At 44.6% G+C, this 15,063-nt stretch overlaps 5 protein-coding genes across 5 annotated transcripts; 1 reads left to right on the top strand and 4 right to left on the bottom strand.

The window, feature by feature from the left end:
- Nucleotides 1-2,391: 2,391 nt before the first annotated feature.
- On the top strand, nt 2,392-2,836 carry N7471_010347 (uncharacterized protein; the record flags this gene model as incomplete). Its single annotated transcript, XM_057283066.1, has 2 exons — nt 2,392-2,713; nt 2,778-2,836. The coding sequence occupies 2 exons, from the start codon at nt 2,392-2,394 to the stop codon at nt 2,834-2,836; spliced, it is 381 nt and encodes a 126-aa protein (XP_057132045.1).
- Nucleotides 2,837-4,051: 1,215 nt separating this feature from the next.
- On the bottom strand, nt 4,052-4,511 carry N7471_010346 (uncharacterized protein; the record flags this gene model as incomplete). Its single annotated transcript, XM_057283065.1, has 2 exons — nt 4,052-4,294; nt 4,350-4,511. The coding sequence occupies 2 exons, from the start codon at nt 4,509-4,511 to the stop codon at nt 4,052-4,054; spliced, it is 405 nt and encodes a 134-aa protein (XP_057132044.1).
- Nucleotides 4,512-8,597: 4,086 nt separating this feature from the next.
- N7471_010345 (uncharacterized protein) lies at nt 8,598-8,802 on the bottom strand (the record flags this gene model as incomplete). Its single annotated transcript, XM_057283064.1, is given in 2 exon segments — nt 8,598-8,714; nt 8,734-8,802. 2 exon segments carry the CDS (start codon nt 8,800-8,802, stop codon nt 8,598-8,600), a joined length of 186 nt encoding a protein of 61 aa, XP_057132043.1.
- Nucleotides 8,803-10,710: 1,908 nt separating this feature from the next.
- Nucleotides 10,711-11,316, bottom strand: N7471_010344 (uncharacterized protein; the record flags this gene model as incomplete). Its single annotated transcript, XM_057283063.1, has 1 exon — nt 10,711-11,316. The coding sequence occupies one exon, from the start codon at nt 11,314-11,316 to the stop codon at nt 10,711-10,713; it is 606 nt and encodes a 201-aa protein (XP_057132042.1).
- Nucleotides 11,317-12,662: 1,346 nt separating this feature from the next.
- N7471_010343 (uncharacterized protein) lies at nt 12,663-13,842 on the bottom strand (the record flags this gene model as incomplete). The annotated part of the gene is made up of 2 exons (XM_057283062.1): nt 12,663-13,572; nt 13,796-13,842. 2 exons carry the CDS (start codon nt 13,840-13,842, stop codon nt 12,663-12,665), a joined length of 957 nt encoding a protein of 318 aa, XP_057132041.1.
- Between the last annotated feature and the right edge of the window lie 1,221 nt (nt 13,843-15,063).

Here is a 15,063-nt window from a genome sequence, read left to right as displayed (position 1 = left end):
GAAGACATCTATATTCCGGTATGCATCCAGGTGTACTACTGTGGCTAGAGAAACAAACAAAGAGTGTAGGTGGTGACACTAATTTCCGGAAGTACTGCAGTGCATCAAACTATACTTGATGCCCATGACTTTTGTTATCATCTACAGTATGGCCGAAAAATGAGAAAAACATCCATGATAAGTTTGGAACCCTTCGGCTCATATACATTGGCGACGGCAAGGCGATGCTTGCTATAAAAGTGCTTTCTATACCAATTAATCGGAAATGTCTATTGTAACCCGCAAACCAATAAGGTCGAGACTCTTTTCATATACAGTGCATTAACTGTCCTTGGTATTTGCTGATAAAACACGAGACTAGATACTATGATTTCAAATTTCAACCAAATTAGGTTGTCTTAGAGCAGATACAGCAGCTGACAAGTTCGGCTTCTGCAAGATTTACACTCTTTCGCTCTTTCTTAGCGCCACAGTAGGACACTAGTGTAAATCCGGATTCAGTCTGGATTTGTGTAATATTAGCGATGTTAAGAACGTGACAATACCTCAGCGTGGGTAAATGTCAAAACAAGCTAAACTGTATGGACTAGTATGCGTTTAGGACGAATGAGATCAAGCGGAACCAATTCAGGATAAAAAGAATGATTGATTAATTAGAAAACATGCGGTCGAGGGCAGGTTGAAATACCCTCGGAACGTGACCATACTCGGTGGTTATTATACCGAGGTTGCCAGTTGAAACAATTTACCATACAAAACACAAGGTGGGTTCCTGGGTAACCAATCGCTTGCTAGTGGTAAGATACCACTCCATGCTCTGACAGTAAATTACTAGAACGGGAAAACTCAGAATCCAGATTGCTCTATATGATTAATATCAGCCTTATTTAATCATTGTTGGCGCAAGCACTTACAGTAATAAGACAATAACCCACCATTTATATTCCCAACTATAGAAAGCCATGGCCTAATATACTAGGTTACTCATGGGCTTTAGAAGCGTGTGGAACTTCGTGGCATATTTTTGACAGGCAGAATAGACCCGTATAGACTCCTTTCCTCTCCCAAGCCCTTCTTTTACAATCAGATTACTTTATTGCCAGCACAAAGAGAAGCGATAACTTCAACAAATACCTAACAGATGACAAAAATAAAAAGCCATCCCTTGCGCCGCAGCAAAATGATAACCTCATACATGCGAGGGTCTGTAACTTTGGTAAAAGATGTAAGGGCCGGTTACTGCCAAAAGTACTGACCTTTCGTAGCCCCTGAGGTCACCCGTTCTTTCCTTCGTGCTTGCCTCCAACTTCTTTGCAGCGATAAGTACCCGGTGCCTTCCAGTACAGGAGGATCGAAATCAGTTTTACCACTTGCACACAGAGAATTTCGCTCGAACCCCCTTTCGAAACAAGCTATACCTATTACAGTTACTCTACCTCTGGTCCCTCTTTCATTAAATAGCAACGAAAGGCACCGAAAGTTGTCAAACTCGTCCCAATCTCAAGTGGAATCTGGATACTTCATGAGGCAAAGGTGTGCCAGAAGTGGTATCTGGGTAACAAGATTCATGAGTCGCAGGATAAGGAATAATCGAGAATGAATCCTTTCACCGCTTCATATGAGCAGAAATTTATCGCACTGATTGATACAAGCCACCAAAATCCCTCCATTTTTATCAATTCACGCACTAGTTTCTTGCTCCTGTGACAGCTTCTACGCACGCGATCTACCTTGACCCCAATAGTACGTGGATCTGGTCCGAATATAATCAATTTCCATCAGCTGCGTGGGGCTCCACTTCGGCACTTGATCGACCATGCACAATCGGTGTCGCCGTAGGCCCGTGGTGTCAGCCACGACATGATGGAGACCCACACCACGAAGAGGCAGGTATCAGCGTATTCTGTCTAGAAATGAAGGGAAGTCCATATGTAATGATGGTATTCGGCGATGTGAAAAGAATTTAAAGTTGACAACCGTGAGATAATCCTACAAGGGTAGAGGGCTACTGTATGTAGTAGCTTAGGCTGCCCGCCGATTTCTGGTGAGGGGTTACCGAGTTTGCGTGAACATGGTCCCACTTGGGGGTGTCAATTTGGACCCACCAGTTCAGCTAGCTTGTTCGTACTCCGCTGCGGGTCTTGAATCATTCCCAGCTTGGTCTTCGAGTCATCAGTGCAGAGATCGACTGTCCTCACTTAGTATTATAAAGCCCCGCGCATTCCCTTCCCAGGTTTTCACCCTACCATTTCTCCAAACTTCGACTTCATCAACCACTTTATTTCATCCCGCCCCCGCTATTCTCTCAAATGGCTGCTACCGAGCTTTCTATCCTCGTATGCAACGACTACGCGGGAGAAACTACCTTCTCTTCACCATGTTGATACGTCTATGGAAGGTTTTATCAGTGTTTGGATGAGGAGCGGACATATCGCCGCTGAAAGCCGTGGCCAATCCCTGAATGAAACTACATTCCGGATTCGCCCCGAGGATTTTGCAATTGGTGGCATGGCGGCAAACTCCCTCCGCTTCGATATGAATATCAGGACCTCAAATGAAGAAGCTGTCACGCTTGCAGGCCAGGATCACCTGGGTATGACTGTGGGTACGGACACTGAGGACGGTTGCTTCGCACTCTCTGGCTCTTCGAGTTCAATCAAAACGGATAAATCCTTCGGAATCCACACCGGAAATTTCATTGCCAGACAGTATCGTGGGTTCTTACCTAGCCTTGGTAATATATTGCTTACTTACATGTTACTCATCTACATCCACAGCGTTCGTTGGGTATGGGAAATATGGCGCCGAGGGGCACGTTGTTCCAGTTGCTGCTTAGCCCGCTAAACCCAACCTGACGTACAAATTCACCCCGCAAACCACCTTTTATATCACAGTCGGGTCTCACAATGTCGGGGATATTATCGATGTGTCTACGTTAGGATAGGTGGGGATTATTAATTTCCAGCCAGGCCACACCAGTGCCACTATCACTCACAAATCCTATGGGTCTTATTCTGACCCAGAATTCTCATGAAAGGTATAAGGGCAGCCTCAGCTTTTTCTTCAGGCTTATGCATCACATCACATCAGCTCTAAGTTCTTCTTTCTTGAATTGAGTTGATCGATCGGAATTTCTTTTTTTTTTTTGGCGATATAAAATTCGGGACTAGCCTGCCATTGTTTGCAATATAGACAAATTGATAAGAAAGTTCAACTAGTTGGCACTTGGTTAACTCCATAAACGCCCTATTCTCTAGGCCACTTCTCCAGGCCACTGAACAAAGTCAGAGTAACTGTAATAGGCCTAGCATGTTTCGAAAGAGGGTTTGAGAAAGAATCTCTGTATGTAAGCGATGAAACTGATTTCGATCCATCCTGTATGCACGGAGCATGCGGAAGATCTGGTGGACCTTCAAGATGAGATTGAGCATATTCGTCGTTACCATGTTAACTTTATGAGACGCCCCGGGCGGCCCGGGGACAAATTGATGCACATGGGCATATTTGGTATTGCTTTGACTGCAGCTCTTCTCGGAGCTTGAATGATCATCGCAGTTATGGTTCCGACGAATCCATATAGGATCACCTCAAGCGGAATCCTGGTACTGTTATTGATTGCATTCTCCCCTCTTCAGAAGCCCGGGGCACTGAAGCTGGGACATTAGGTCATTTTCAGGTAGAGCCGGTGGACTTTTGATGATCGTTAACATGTATTTGAGGCGACGTGATTATGTCTTGCAAGTCTTGCAAGCGGAAATATATGTATATTACATGTACACATCAAACCCCGGGGGAATCTAGTCACTTCAATATCGAGGTAGCACAGTTCTCCTCTGCTGTTGAAGTTTGATTTTGAGTGAAGAATTTCCTCGACAATTTTCTTAAGTACCGCGATGGTAATATCCGGTATATCCGTCATAATCACCATACTTTCATCGTAGGCGAGTTGACTTAATTATGACATCTCGAAGCTCGGTCTCAAGAAGTGGAATGGTGGTCCAGATTTCTTGCACAATCAATGGAAATGTCCTTGCGTTTATGTCGATCCAATTCATAATTCGAGATCTCGCAAGGATTTCAGACGCGATATGTCAAACTTGTCGGCCGCCATGAACACTCCGAGGTTGTTCCACATAGCTGTATGAGGTTCCGTACCATTACCAGAAGCGCCCTTCCGATTTTGAAAGTGCGAGCCATCTGTGTCTTCGTAGTCTTGAAGGTATAGGAAGAGACATCCCCGTTGAATAGTTGCTAGCTCATCATCTAGTAGATCAACATATGATAGAGAAGCTTCCTTTTAAAAAGCTTAGCCATATGCAGCGATCACACCAAAGACTTGTCGCGTCTACCATGAACCCTCCCTTGACTGCAGCGTAAAAAAATGGTGATTGGGAACAGACTATCGCACGATGTACCTGGAACTTCTGTCCTTCGCATGATATAGTCAGGTCTGAATATCTACCTGAATCCAGAAGGCTTTGCAAGATTGGTTGAAGATTTGGAAATCCCATGATTGATGTAGCTACATGTAGGTCAAGTTTTACCATATATCATTTTACTATATCTGCCATTAAGAAGTCTTAAATTCTATGACGCCAACAGAAAGGTCGTTTGCTCCAAGGTCGGTGTAAATTATATAGTTTTGTACATATAGCTCTCGTTCGTTTGAATTTATTCCGTACAATATCGGAACATGATTTAAAATACAAGAATAACCATATCTAGTTTAGCGGATCATGTGATTAGGGTTGAAAGGGAATCTCTGTTTCCGACGCTGGAGGAATCGTGCGGCATATTAAATGATTCGAGTTGAATGCTATACCGTGTCTTTCTAATGTAAAATGATAGGTATGTATATAGGCCCCGCATATCCTGAGCAATTCATAAGTGAACACCAAATGATAAAGCACTGCATTTGACTGTATTTCTCAAGTAATATGGCCAAGTTAGTACTGCTATAACTGGCGTGCCCAAGGTAACTATCATTTGATTATGATCTACCAAATTTAGACGTTTCAACTTTCACTGTTATCTTAGGACAGCGTTACTCAACTTGTATGAAAAGAAAGTATCTCGTTTGCAATTCAGCGGTGATTCTAATTGAGGGTGAGAATTTTTAGGATCAATTCCTCTTCTTTCCTGTATCTGGTGCAGAATAGCATAGCCTTGCCAAAATGTGGGCTCATGCCAAGATGTCTCGGACTTCTAAGAGGACTCAAGCAAAGATTCTAAATTTGAGACCTACAAAATCAAGGTAAATAAATAAAATCTCATTGCTGCTTCCTTCGTATTCCTTAATCATATCCGATACTAAAGTCATGAAATCTATAACATTGGTTTCCAACGAGTTGCGCAAACTAAAAGACGCAATTTCAGAGAGTTCTGGGATACTAGAAAAGTTAGTTAACGAACTGCCACCCAAGGCCAGCGACAGGAATATCTTTGAAACCAAACGCATCGCGGATACATTGTTCAAATGCCTCCTGTGCCAGGATTCTTACCGTAAAATGGATGAGGAAGAGGTATACAACAAAATCCAACATGCAGTCAGAAATGACAAAACTGCAATTGGCAACGCTCTGGCAGTTCTCTTTCACACCTATGATAGGACATCAGACTCAACTCAGGAGCTCAATGATAGACCTATTTATCTTCTTGGCCGACATGAACAACGGACAAAGCTTTCGATACTAAAAGAGGTCGGGTATTGGGTGGTTCTCGCGTTATGTATTGGATTTGGGCTTTTCTTATTTTTACAACATTTTAATCTCCTGAACTCCTATTGTGACACCGTCTCGAGAGTGGTAAATGAATGTGGTCTCCGATATCTAGAAGAACTGGTAAGTGAGTTATGTTGGACCTGTTAATAATCTGTTTGTGTTTCAAATTACCAGACCAGCGAATGGTTAATGTGCGTTCCTTCGTAACGGCTTCCGCTTGCAATGAAGATAACAACGTAAATGGAAACCCGTGATGGTAGTACATTAGTGGCCTGAGGTATTATAAATGGCTTAGCAGACATGTAATCTTCTCCATAGCAGCATGATCCAACAACCCAATATGACTACAGTTATGCACCAAAATCCTTAATTCATAATATAGCATCAGCTTCAGTACGATCTATACTTTCAGAGACCGCTCTCTTTGCCTACACCTCGATGAGAGTGGTTGTGCGTGTGTCCTCTTCGTTGATACCGGCCCGTCTGCTATGCCAGACTGTCATCGGGCCATCCCCGTTTCAGTATATACCCATTTATATATCTTTTTCAGGCTCAATTTTAAGTAAATATAATATTAATAAATGTGAAAAAAGAGAATTATTCACAGCTGTTTGGTAGTCTTAACCATAAACTATGCCGACTAGGGATCGGACGGGATTCTATAATGACCCGTTCGGCACCTTACGAGAAATCAAAGTTTTTGGGTTCTGGGGGGAGTATGGTCGCAAGGCTGAAACTTAAAGAAATTGACGGAAGGGTACCACAAGGCGTGGAGCCTGCGGCCTAATTTGACTCAACACGGGGAAACTCAACAGGTCCAGACGAAATAAGGATTGACAGATTGAGAGCTCTTTCTTGATCTTTTGGATGGTGGTGCATGGCCGTTCTTAGGCTGCTCAGTGCAGCTGAAATTCCCCAAGACGAGTTATCACACCCAAGCATTGGTGATCTGAACCAAACTGACCTATCCATCGCCCCTTTCTATTGACTGAATATATTGTACATGGTCCAAGCAACTGCGTGCGGAAGGCAAATTCTACGATCTAATACAATTGATCAGAGTTCAATTTGGTAACGATTTCAGGCGCCGAAAATGCATCGCTCTATCGATGATGTTTGACGAAGGTTTGTGGTTGATTCGCTATACTTTTAAGGGAAGACCGTATTCAGCGTATTTCTGGACCCAGTCTGGAGGCGACCACGGTGTCCATAGCGGAAAGAACGCTCTGGAGCTATCTGAATAAGTCTGCCGTTTCAGCTTCGGCGTCTGAGTGCGGGCCTTAGCTAGGCCATTAAAACCCTTTGACAACACATGGTAATTGTGATTTGAATGAGACATTTCGCCACTTAGAGATGTGCCTTTTGGAGTCATGGCTAGTGGACCTGCAGCCCTCCTTTTTTGTTGCTGGGGAGCTATTGAACAGCATCAGGGTATTTACCGTCTTGTTGTGTACTGGCCATATGGGAGGAAATTTTATCAAATGTCCATTTAAACACATTTTCCACGGCACTGGAGAGAAGTTCACATGCCGTGACTTGTCCTAGGCCATGCGGTCCCCGTTGTGTACTTCTGGGAGACTGCCTTGGTGAAAGCATTCTGCCGCGAAAGCTATTCGAGCAGAGAAGCTCAAATTGCATAGGCGTAAGACATGAGAACTCATGAACCGCGGGGCCTTCTTTCTTTAGTCAGCCAGGACATTGGCCACCTCGCTGGCCAATTTCGAAAACAAATACTTTAGACCTGGATGCGATCAGATATGTACAATGATGCCAAGCCCTAATTCAGATCGAGACATTATTTCTCATTGTATTTAAATTGCTTAGTTCATGATCAATGAATCTTTTGGAACAAATTGTGATAGAGGAAAGAACTTGAGGAGTAAAGAGATACAGGATCTGAAAGTAAAAAAAGAATATCTAAATGAATGCTCAAGGTAGGTTCATTATGGCAAAGTATTTCCACTAATTTCGATCAGGATCTTGCGGTACGCAATTTCTCGTTTGTTATTACTAGCCAATACAATACAATCCAGAAACATCTACAGGAGAAGAATCCAAAACTAGTTTGGGGTTCGGAAAAAAGTTCATGTGCATGATTGAGAAGCTCTGCGAAATCATGGCTTCAATCAGAGTTGCATTGGTTAATGTCCTTAGCGACATCAAAAGCCTACATGTGCGTATAAGAGGCCCATTCGGGAAACGCGAGCCCACAGTTGATATCCAAGGTAATTAGGGGCACCGATCAACAACACTGACACCTATATCGTTATCCATCTAACGCTGATACTTCAAAATTTCCGAGCTGTCTGCCACGTGGTCAACCTTTTTCCACAATACGGCCAACAAAGTTGGTCATGCCCCACAGCGTATCCCGAATATAAAGTGATGATCTTTAGGAACGTTGATATAATATGTAAAGAAGCTGGTCAAGATTTAAGTAAATTCAAATCCCTTAACAAAAGCTTTCTTTTCGCTGCAACAGCCTCCTGATCTTACGACACCACGCCTATATCAATTCCCCTAGACCCTTCCTCGTGTGGACCAGATATGCATTTGATTCCCTAATCTTAAATGAGTCTGGCGTAATCAAATTTCTATCAAGAAGGGAAGCCCCGCCTGTTTGCTAAGAATCGTTGCGAATTGTTCGTGAAAGTGAGTGGCCAAAGTTGAATACCCTTGCATGTTGCGCATAAACTTTCACGATTCTTATCGCCAAAGTAGTCTCTGGCATAGAACACTGTGATTTCATCATCCACGGCAATGTCACGTTTTGCTTCCACGGATATTGTTGGGAAATCCTTGGTCATCAGGCAGCTGTTTGGATTGCAGTTATGATTGACAAATCGAGTTAGCCCTAGAAGAATTGAGAGCGCTTTTCTATAGGACGTGCACACCACTGTAACTACTCGTCAGCAAGGTAATTTGGAAGAGTGTTGGTGTGGAAGTATCCAGCATCTTGAAATTCGCCCGTGGCAAGGTGTTATACGAGTAGCGCTTCAAAATAGAAACATACCAAAGTGATTTCACGAACGCTATTTTCACGAGATTTTCCGACGATGAGAGTCCCCACATCTATAGCCATATTGGAAACTGTTGTCTAATTCTAAGGTACCTATTTATAGAAATCATACCACACGGTGCAGATATATAGATGAATTGCCGTGGGATATTTTTTGAGTATGTTTTCTGAGTCGGCCTTCCTCAATGTTACTAAGATCTCGAAAAATCGGAACCTGTCACTCTACAACTAAGAATTCCAATCAGGTCGAAAGTACAAAACCCGAAGTCCAAACCGGGGAGTCATCACCAAGGCAGTTTCCCAGTGAAGTAACCAACAGAGACAACTTGACCGATAACAAGATTTTGTCTCCGGCTCAGTGGGAAATTCCGCTCAAACTGACATTTGGTCAGGCTAGTACTCAAGATCAGGTTCATCAACGTCCTGATAATTGTGAACCTTTCAAAGGTATAGCTGAAGGCCAACTTGAAGACGCCGGATTGGAAATGGCGGACATGGACGGAGAGCTCCAGAGCGTTCGTTCGGTCATCGGCACAATTCTTTCAGAAATGCATCTATTACAGTCTACTATTGAGGATATAGTGGATTGGCAACGTTAGCGTCAAACATTGTCGGTAGGCCAATCCAGCGAAGACGCCTGAGACGGTTAAAAAATTGAAACTCCAATCAATATTAGTAAATTGTATTGTGGCATGACGCTGGTCCAAATCAGGACCAAGGCTGCGTCATTGAATTGAATTCCTGGTGTGTTTAAGCGATATTTCCAACCAACAGCGTGCAATAGGATTGGTCTCCTGGCTGGTTCATGATTGAAGTGGTTATACACAGGCATAACTCTGGTCGAATATAAGAGAAGCTAGAGCCAGCTCCTTGCTCAATTAAGGACCTCTCAATTTTTAGCTGTCATTCCCCCTCCCCCGCGATATTGTAACCTACCATCTCCCGCAGATAGTCTTGTACCTGGCTCCTGCAAAATCCTGGATAGTGTTACTACTCGAAGATTTACTCCCCATTCAGTTTTATCATGATCAATTTAGCATTGCAATATGTAACACATTGGACAGTAGGCGAAAATTAGAAAGCTTTAGCCAGATTCCGGAGCTGGCATGTTAATCCAGTATTGGGTATGGTTTTCGATCCAGACGGACCGACGTAACTGTCACTTTGTTCGAGTCGCAGGTTCATAGGGAGAAGTTCCACGGGTACTCGACTAGGGAACGTGAACCGCTTACATACTAAGTTTGACAGTTTACAAAGGTAGTAAATCTACACATTGACAGGCCAGGATCTTGTCACATAGAAGCGCGATTCTTCGCCGACAGGGGTTCGCGAGAGTGGGTATGCCCATTTTCTCCCAGTCCGGAACGCATTCGCCTGGGATACAAGGTCCAATTCGAGTTGCACTCTAGCTATGTTACTGTCGCAGAAATACGCATCATCTCAAACTCTCTTGCGCACGGATCATTACTTCACACTCGTACTAAAGGAGAGAATCCATAGAGTACTATAGCAGAACTGGGACACTCTGCAAGAAATGTGAACAGCGATTTGTTAAGACAAGGACGAGCTGAAAGAAGTACAAGGGGTGATGATGAGAACCCACCACGGTAGCCGAACCAGCCAATGGCTGCAAAATATGATCAATTAACATATTGTTCAATACATCACAGCCCGTCACTAGTACAACAAACTTCTTTCCGGGACCGAGATGCTTAGCCAAGTCAATGGCTCTTCCCACTGCGTGACTCGAGTCAAGGCCAGGCAAAATTCCTTCGTGCTGTTGTAGAGTTTTGAATCCATGCAAGGCATCCCTGTCAGTATCCGTTAAAACTTCAATGCGGCCGATGGTTTTCCAATGAGCTCCCTCGGGCCCCACAGTGGAAAGGTTCATGTCGGGTGAGATTGAGTGTGAGTGGAGAAGTTGGCCATCGTCGTTCTGAAGTATGAGAGTTCGAATCCCCTGAAGAACACCTAATTCACCGTCTGATAAGGTGGCCGCTTCAGCCGCTTCAACCACAATGAGCCGAATTGCGGTACGTTGCAGAAATGGCCTGAAAATTCCCACCGCTCACTCCCGCTGCCAACAGCATCTGGATGACAACCAGCGGATGTTTGCATCTGGGTTGCGACCGCATCTCCTAAGATCGCCTGGAATGTGCGAGTCAAGGTTGGCAAGGGGCTGGGGCCCACGGTAGTAGACGATTTCGTAGTTTCAAACCGACTATCGGAGCGCTTCTGTAATTGCAGTACGCAATAAATCCATGCTAGGGGGGTACGGGTGGTGAGAAGCCTAGCGCCGAGCATCATCATCTTAAAGACTTCTTGTTCCTGAGCCAGAGCCTCGTCTGCACCCATTACGACCACGCAGCGCAGACCTAGACGTGCACACATAGCTGTGGTGAAATTACCATGTTTAGCAGACGGACAATCCGTAACGATCTCAGTGCGGCCCATTCGACGCGCTATCAAAGGCTGACTGAGCATATTGCGGGTCTTGCGGCTACCGTAGTCATTTAGATCTTCTCGCTTGAGCCAAATTGTAGCACCACCTGCTAGAGCTGTGAGTTTGCTCGCCATGTGCAACGGCGTGGGCTGTAATCCCTGTAACGTTGCACACTAGTCCCAGAAAGAGGCGTTTGAGACGGTGGCCCCGACGAATGAGGCCAGGTTGTGCAGCAAGCCTATAAGCGATTCAGGAACGAACATCCCCCCAAAAGAGCCATAGCCGCCGAATGAGATCTCTGGAGGTCTCAGTGTGCCATACCTCTGCACAACTGGGACATGCAGTGTGCCTTGTTTTAGAAATGGCGTGGCTGGCAACCTTATAAGAGGCTGTTGGCACGAGAAAAGGCCGCAGTGGGTAGCCGGAGAGAGGGCAATTGTGGTATCTGCGCGTGACTTGCGCATAGTGATGCATGTGCTGTTTGTACCTGGAGCAAAGAGGCGTTATATAGTAGGATCTTCAACGGCAATTTCGGATGCGGTTAAATAAGGACGAGGTCGAGGTGGAAACTGATAATAACAGGATCATGCAACACCCGCGGGCCACCCACCCACCACGTGGCCATATCATGCAACAAACAGCTCTCCTCCAGCAATTTTAATGTGCTGAACTCAAGGAAGATGACGAACCGACAGGCCTCACGGCCATGAGCCTAGGTGGGGGGACGATGGGTAGTATCCAATGACGATCAACTGGCCAGTACGAACGACATCATCATTTGAAACAGAGGCAAAGGAGGATGCAGAGATGAGGATGGGAGAGTGAGAGAGTGAGGCTGAGAGATAGAGGGTGCACTTCACACATTCATTGATAATTCCTTATTTACTGGGATTTGAATGGGTTTACGGGCAGGATTCATGGGATCGGGCTGATTTCCGCACTCTTTCCAAATCAGCCTCTGTTTCCTCTTTGGGGCATCATGTGATTCCAGCTCTGGCGTTTGGCTACGAGTTCTTGTTTCACTTGTATGAAGAGCCTGCATAGTCATATGCAACTAGTTATACTGCACCAGGCTAATTGAACTTTGATTGATTGATTAATTGATAACAGGTAGGCAATTCGTGAAAACGAAAGATATGACAGGGATCTAGAATTTTAAATGAACAATAAAAGAGCAAGTACTGTAAGATCTCACCAGGATAATTAACAGAATTTCAAACCCTAGTCACGTGGTACGCTAACCCATATGCGGATAGCGCGTAAATAAGACGTTTTGTACCTAACCAGGTAATAAATACCAGACGTTCAAGATACACATCCTGGAAGGATACAGGGGGTTTATCACTGGGAACTAGATCTCGGGACTAGCTGGAGGTTCAAGGCAAACTCCTCTCCAAACATAGAGGACGACTCGACCATTGAGGAAATCCTTTCCATTTCTCCAAAAATACTCGACAATCTGCGAAAATTCAAGAAGCTTCTACGAAGGGCTGTCAGGCCTTCGAATAGCACCTCTGGGAAGACTGTCATCATAGCGGCGAATTTCCACCTCGATATAACCGGGAGGCGGGAATTCTTCAAGCCTTTCTTGCAAAATGTCCGGCTTTCTGCTATAAGACAAAACGGTTCGGAGTGTTTTGGGGAGGCTCGTGTAGTCAGGGCCGAAAAAAGAGAAAGTTGGCTCTCTTTGAAACGACAAGACTCCCAGACGAATCATTGAGGGAGGAAATATGACATCAGACAGATCGGACTCGTGGGCCGTGAAATTTTCCAGAGAGCTGAAAGCCCCAAGTGATGGAATTCCGAGAACTTCACTCTCAGAAGCAATGCAACTATCTGCAATGTTTAAAGTGAGCTCCCGAAGATTCCGTCTGGATGGATAAAGAGCTTCGACGATTGCCGCCAACTTTGACTTGCGCCTTAAGGGTAAGTGGTGCCATAAATCAACACCCTGGAGTTTGACAGTCACTAGGTTTTTGAATCGCTTCAAAAGCCTGACTATACTCTCGTGGTTTAATTGACATTTGCCAATCTCCACATATTGCAGTTCGTCTGAGCGCCATTCGGTGCCCAATTGGCCACTAAAACCTCGAACAAGAGTAAACTGATTGAGACTGAAGATTGTTTGAAACGCCTTCTGCACATTTAGATCCTCTCCGAAGTCACAAAAACCACAATCTCCGAGGAGTTTAGCCGTGCTTGAATGAATGGGAATTGATAAAGAGCGAAGGTTTGTAGCCCGAGACAAAATAGGACGGAGGAGCTTTGCAAGCGTTTCCACATCCTCTAGCTGTCCTAATTCGATATCAATATGGTCAATTCCCCACCCAGGGGAAGGATCCTCTAAAGCCTTTGCAAGTTTGGCTAATCGTCCCCACAGACCTCGTTGGCTGTATAGGTCGGAGATAAAAACTTTGGGTATAAGCGACTGCACCCGATTTTGGAATGTAGTCGATACGGCACAAAGATTTATAAGTGAGTCACGATCTAGATAACGGCAAATTGTGTATAATAGCTCGAGTGGCAAAAGTTGAATTATATCCTTGGCAGATGAAGACTGTTGAATATAATATATCAGCCACGTCGGAAAAAGGTGGTATTGTGGCTACTTACAGGGCTTCTCTGTCTTTTTCTTTCTTCACGCCCTCCTTGATCCTCATTTCGGCGTTTTTGGCGTTTTTGGCGTCGGGTTTGCATTATATGGTATTGGGGGGCGGGGTGGCGAAGATTTGGAGAGGTAGGCAAATGATATATAAGTACTAATGTCAAAAATGCACTAACTAAAGGGGGGTGGCTAAGTCAGCCTAATCCCTGCCGTCAGCTACAGTAAGTTCAGCCCCAATTAAATTTTTTAGTTGGTCCTGTTTTTCTGTCTTTTTTGGTGGTTTATAGGGACACCACGCCTCCTAGGAGTGATTGACTCTATCGTAACTGCGGGATCTTTGGGATCTTTGGAGCAAACATCCTTGCTTGCTATGATATTGTGATATTGTATTTTAGAAGTATTGCACCATTGATGTTAGTTCCATCCATTTAGGATCTTTACTCTGATCAGGGCAAGCTGAAGGAGGCAGAAGCGATATACCAGCGAGCACTGGCAGGCAAGGAGAAGGCCCTCGGTCTAGATCATAAGTCCACTCTGAATACAATTAACAACCTTGGCCTTCTCTACTCCGATCAAGGGAAGCTGAAAGAGGCAGAAGCGATGCACCGGCGAGCTCCGACAATGGAGACGTTGAATCCATTAAGCATTGTAGTTGTAAAATAGTGCCTAGTCATCCTCCGTAGTATCTTTTGCAATGATTCCTTGTAACGTGCTAGGGTAGATCTGACTTGCCGAACAATTGCATGTATTCATGCTACCATGCTCACTACCCTATGTCGCCGTCGTCTTTTTAAGTTTAGTTAGTCTGTAGCTATTTTGGTATCATATGTATATTCGTTTCCAGACATCTAGCTTTCGGGCGAGCTTTCGGTAGGTCAGGATGTTTATGTCAGAGTTGCAATGACGTGATGGTGAGTGTGGTATTGTGACTCAGAGCTGTAATAGTAAATTGGAACTTACAATACTTCGCCTTTTCCTCGTTTTGTATTATACTATTCGGCCTTGTGACGGATTGTTCAATACGAGGTTAACCAAATACGGCTTAGCAGCTCATGTGACTAGGGTTTGAAAAAGCTACTCTGCGTTGTCCGACATGGAAGGCGAAAGCGGTCGCTACTGTAGTCCTAGGGTAAACTTCAGACCAGTTTCGGGAAGTACTGTAGTCGCCGGAGCGCGTCTGTAAAACCAGGGTGACTGTAGAGCACCGGACATTTCCGGTACCTGGTGACCGACACACAACAAGACGGAGCTGTACCGGAAGGCGATATAAAATTGT

Source organism: Penicillium samsonianum (genome assembly GCF_028829775.1).
Source record: "Penicillium samsonianum strain IBT 33392 chromosome Unknown utg000006l_segment0_segment0, whole genome shotgun sequence".
Lineage (NCBI taxonomy): Eukaryota > Fungi > Ascomycota > Eurotiomycetes > Eurotiales > Aspergillaceae > Penicillium > Penicillium samsonianum.
Note: the sequence above shows the minus strand (reverse complement) of the source record. Positions and strands in the feature narration are given on the sequence as shown.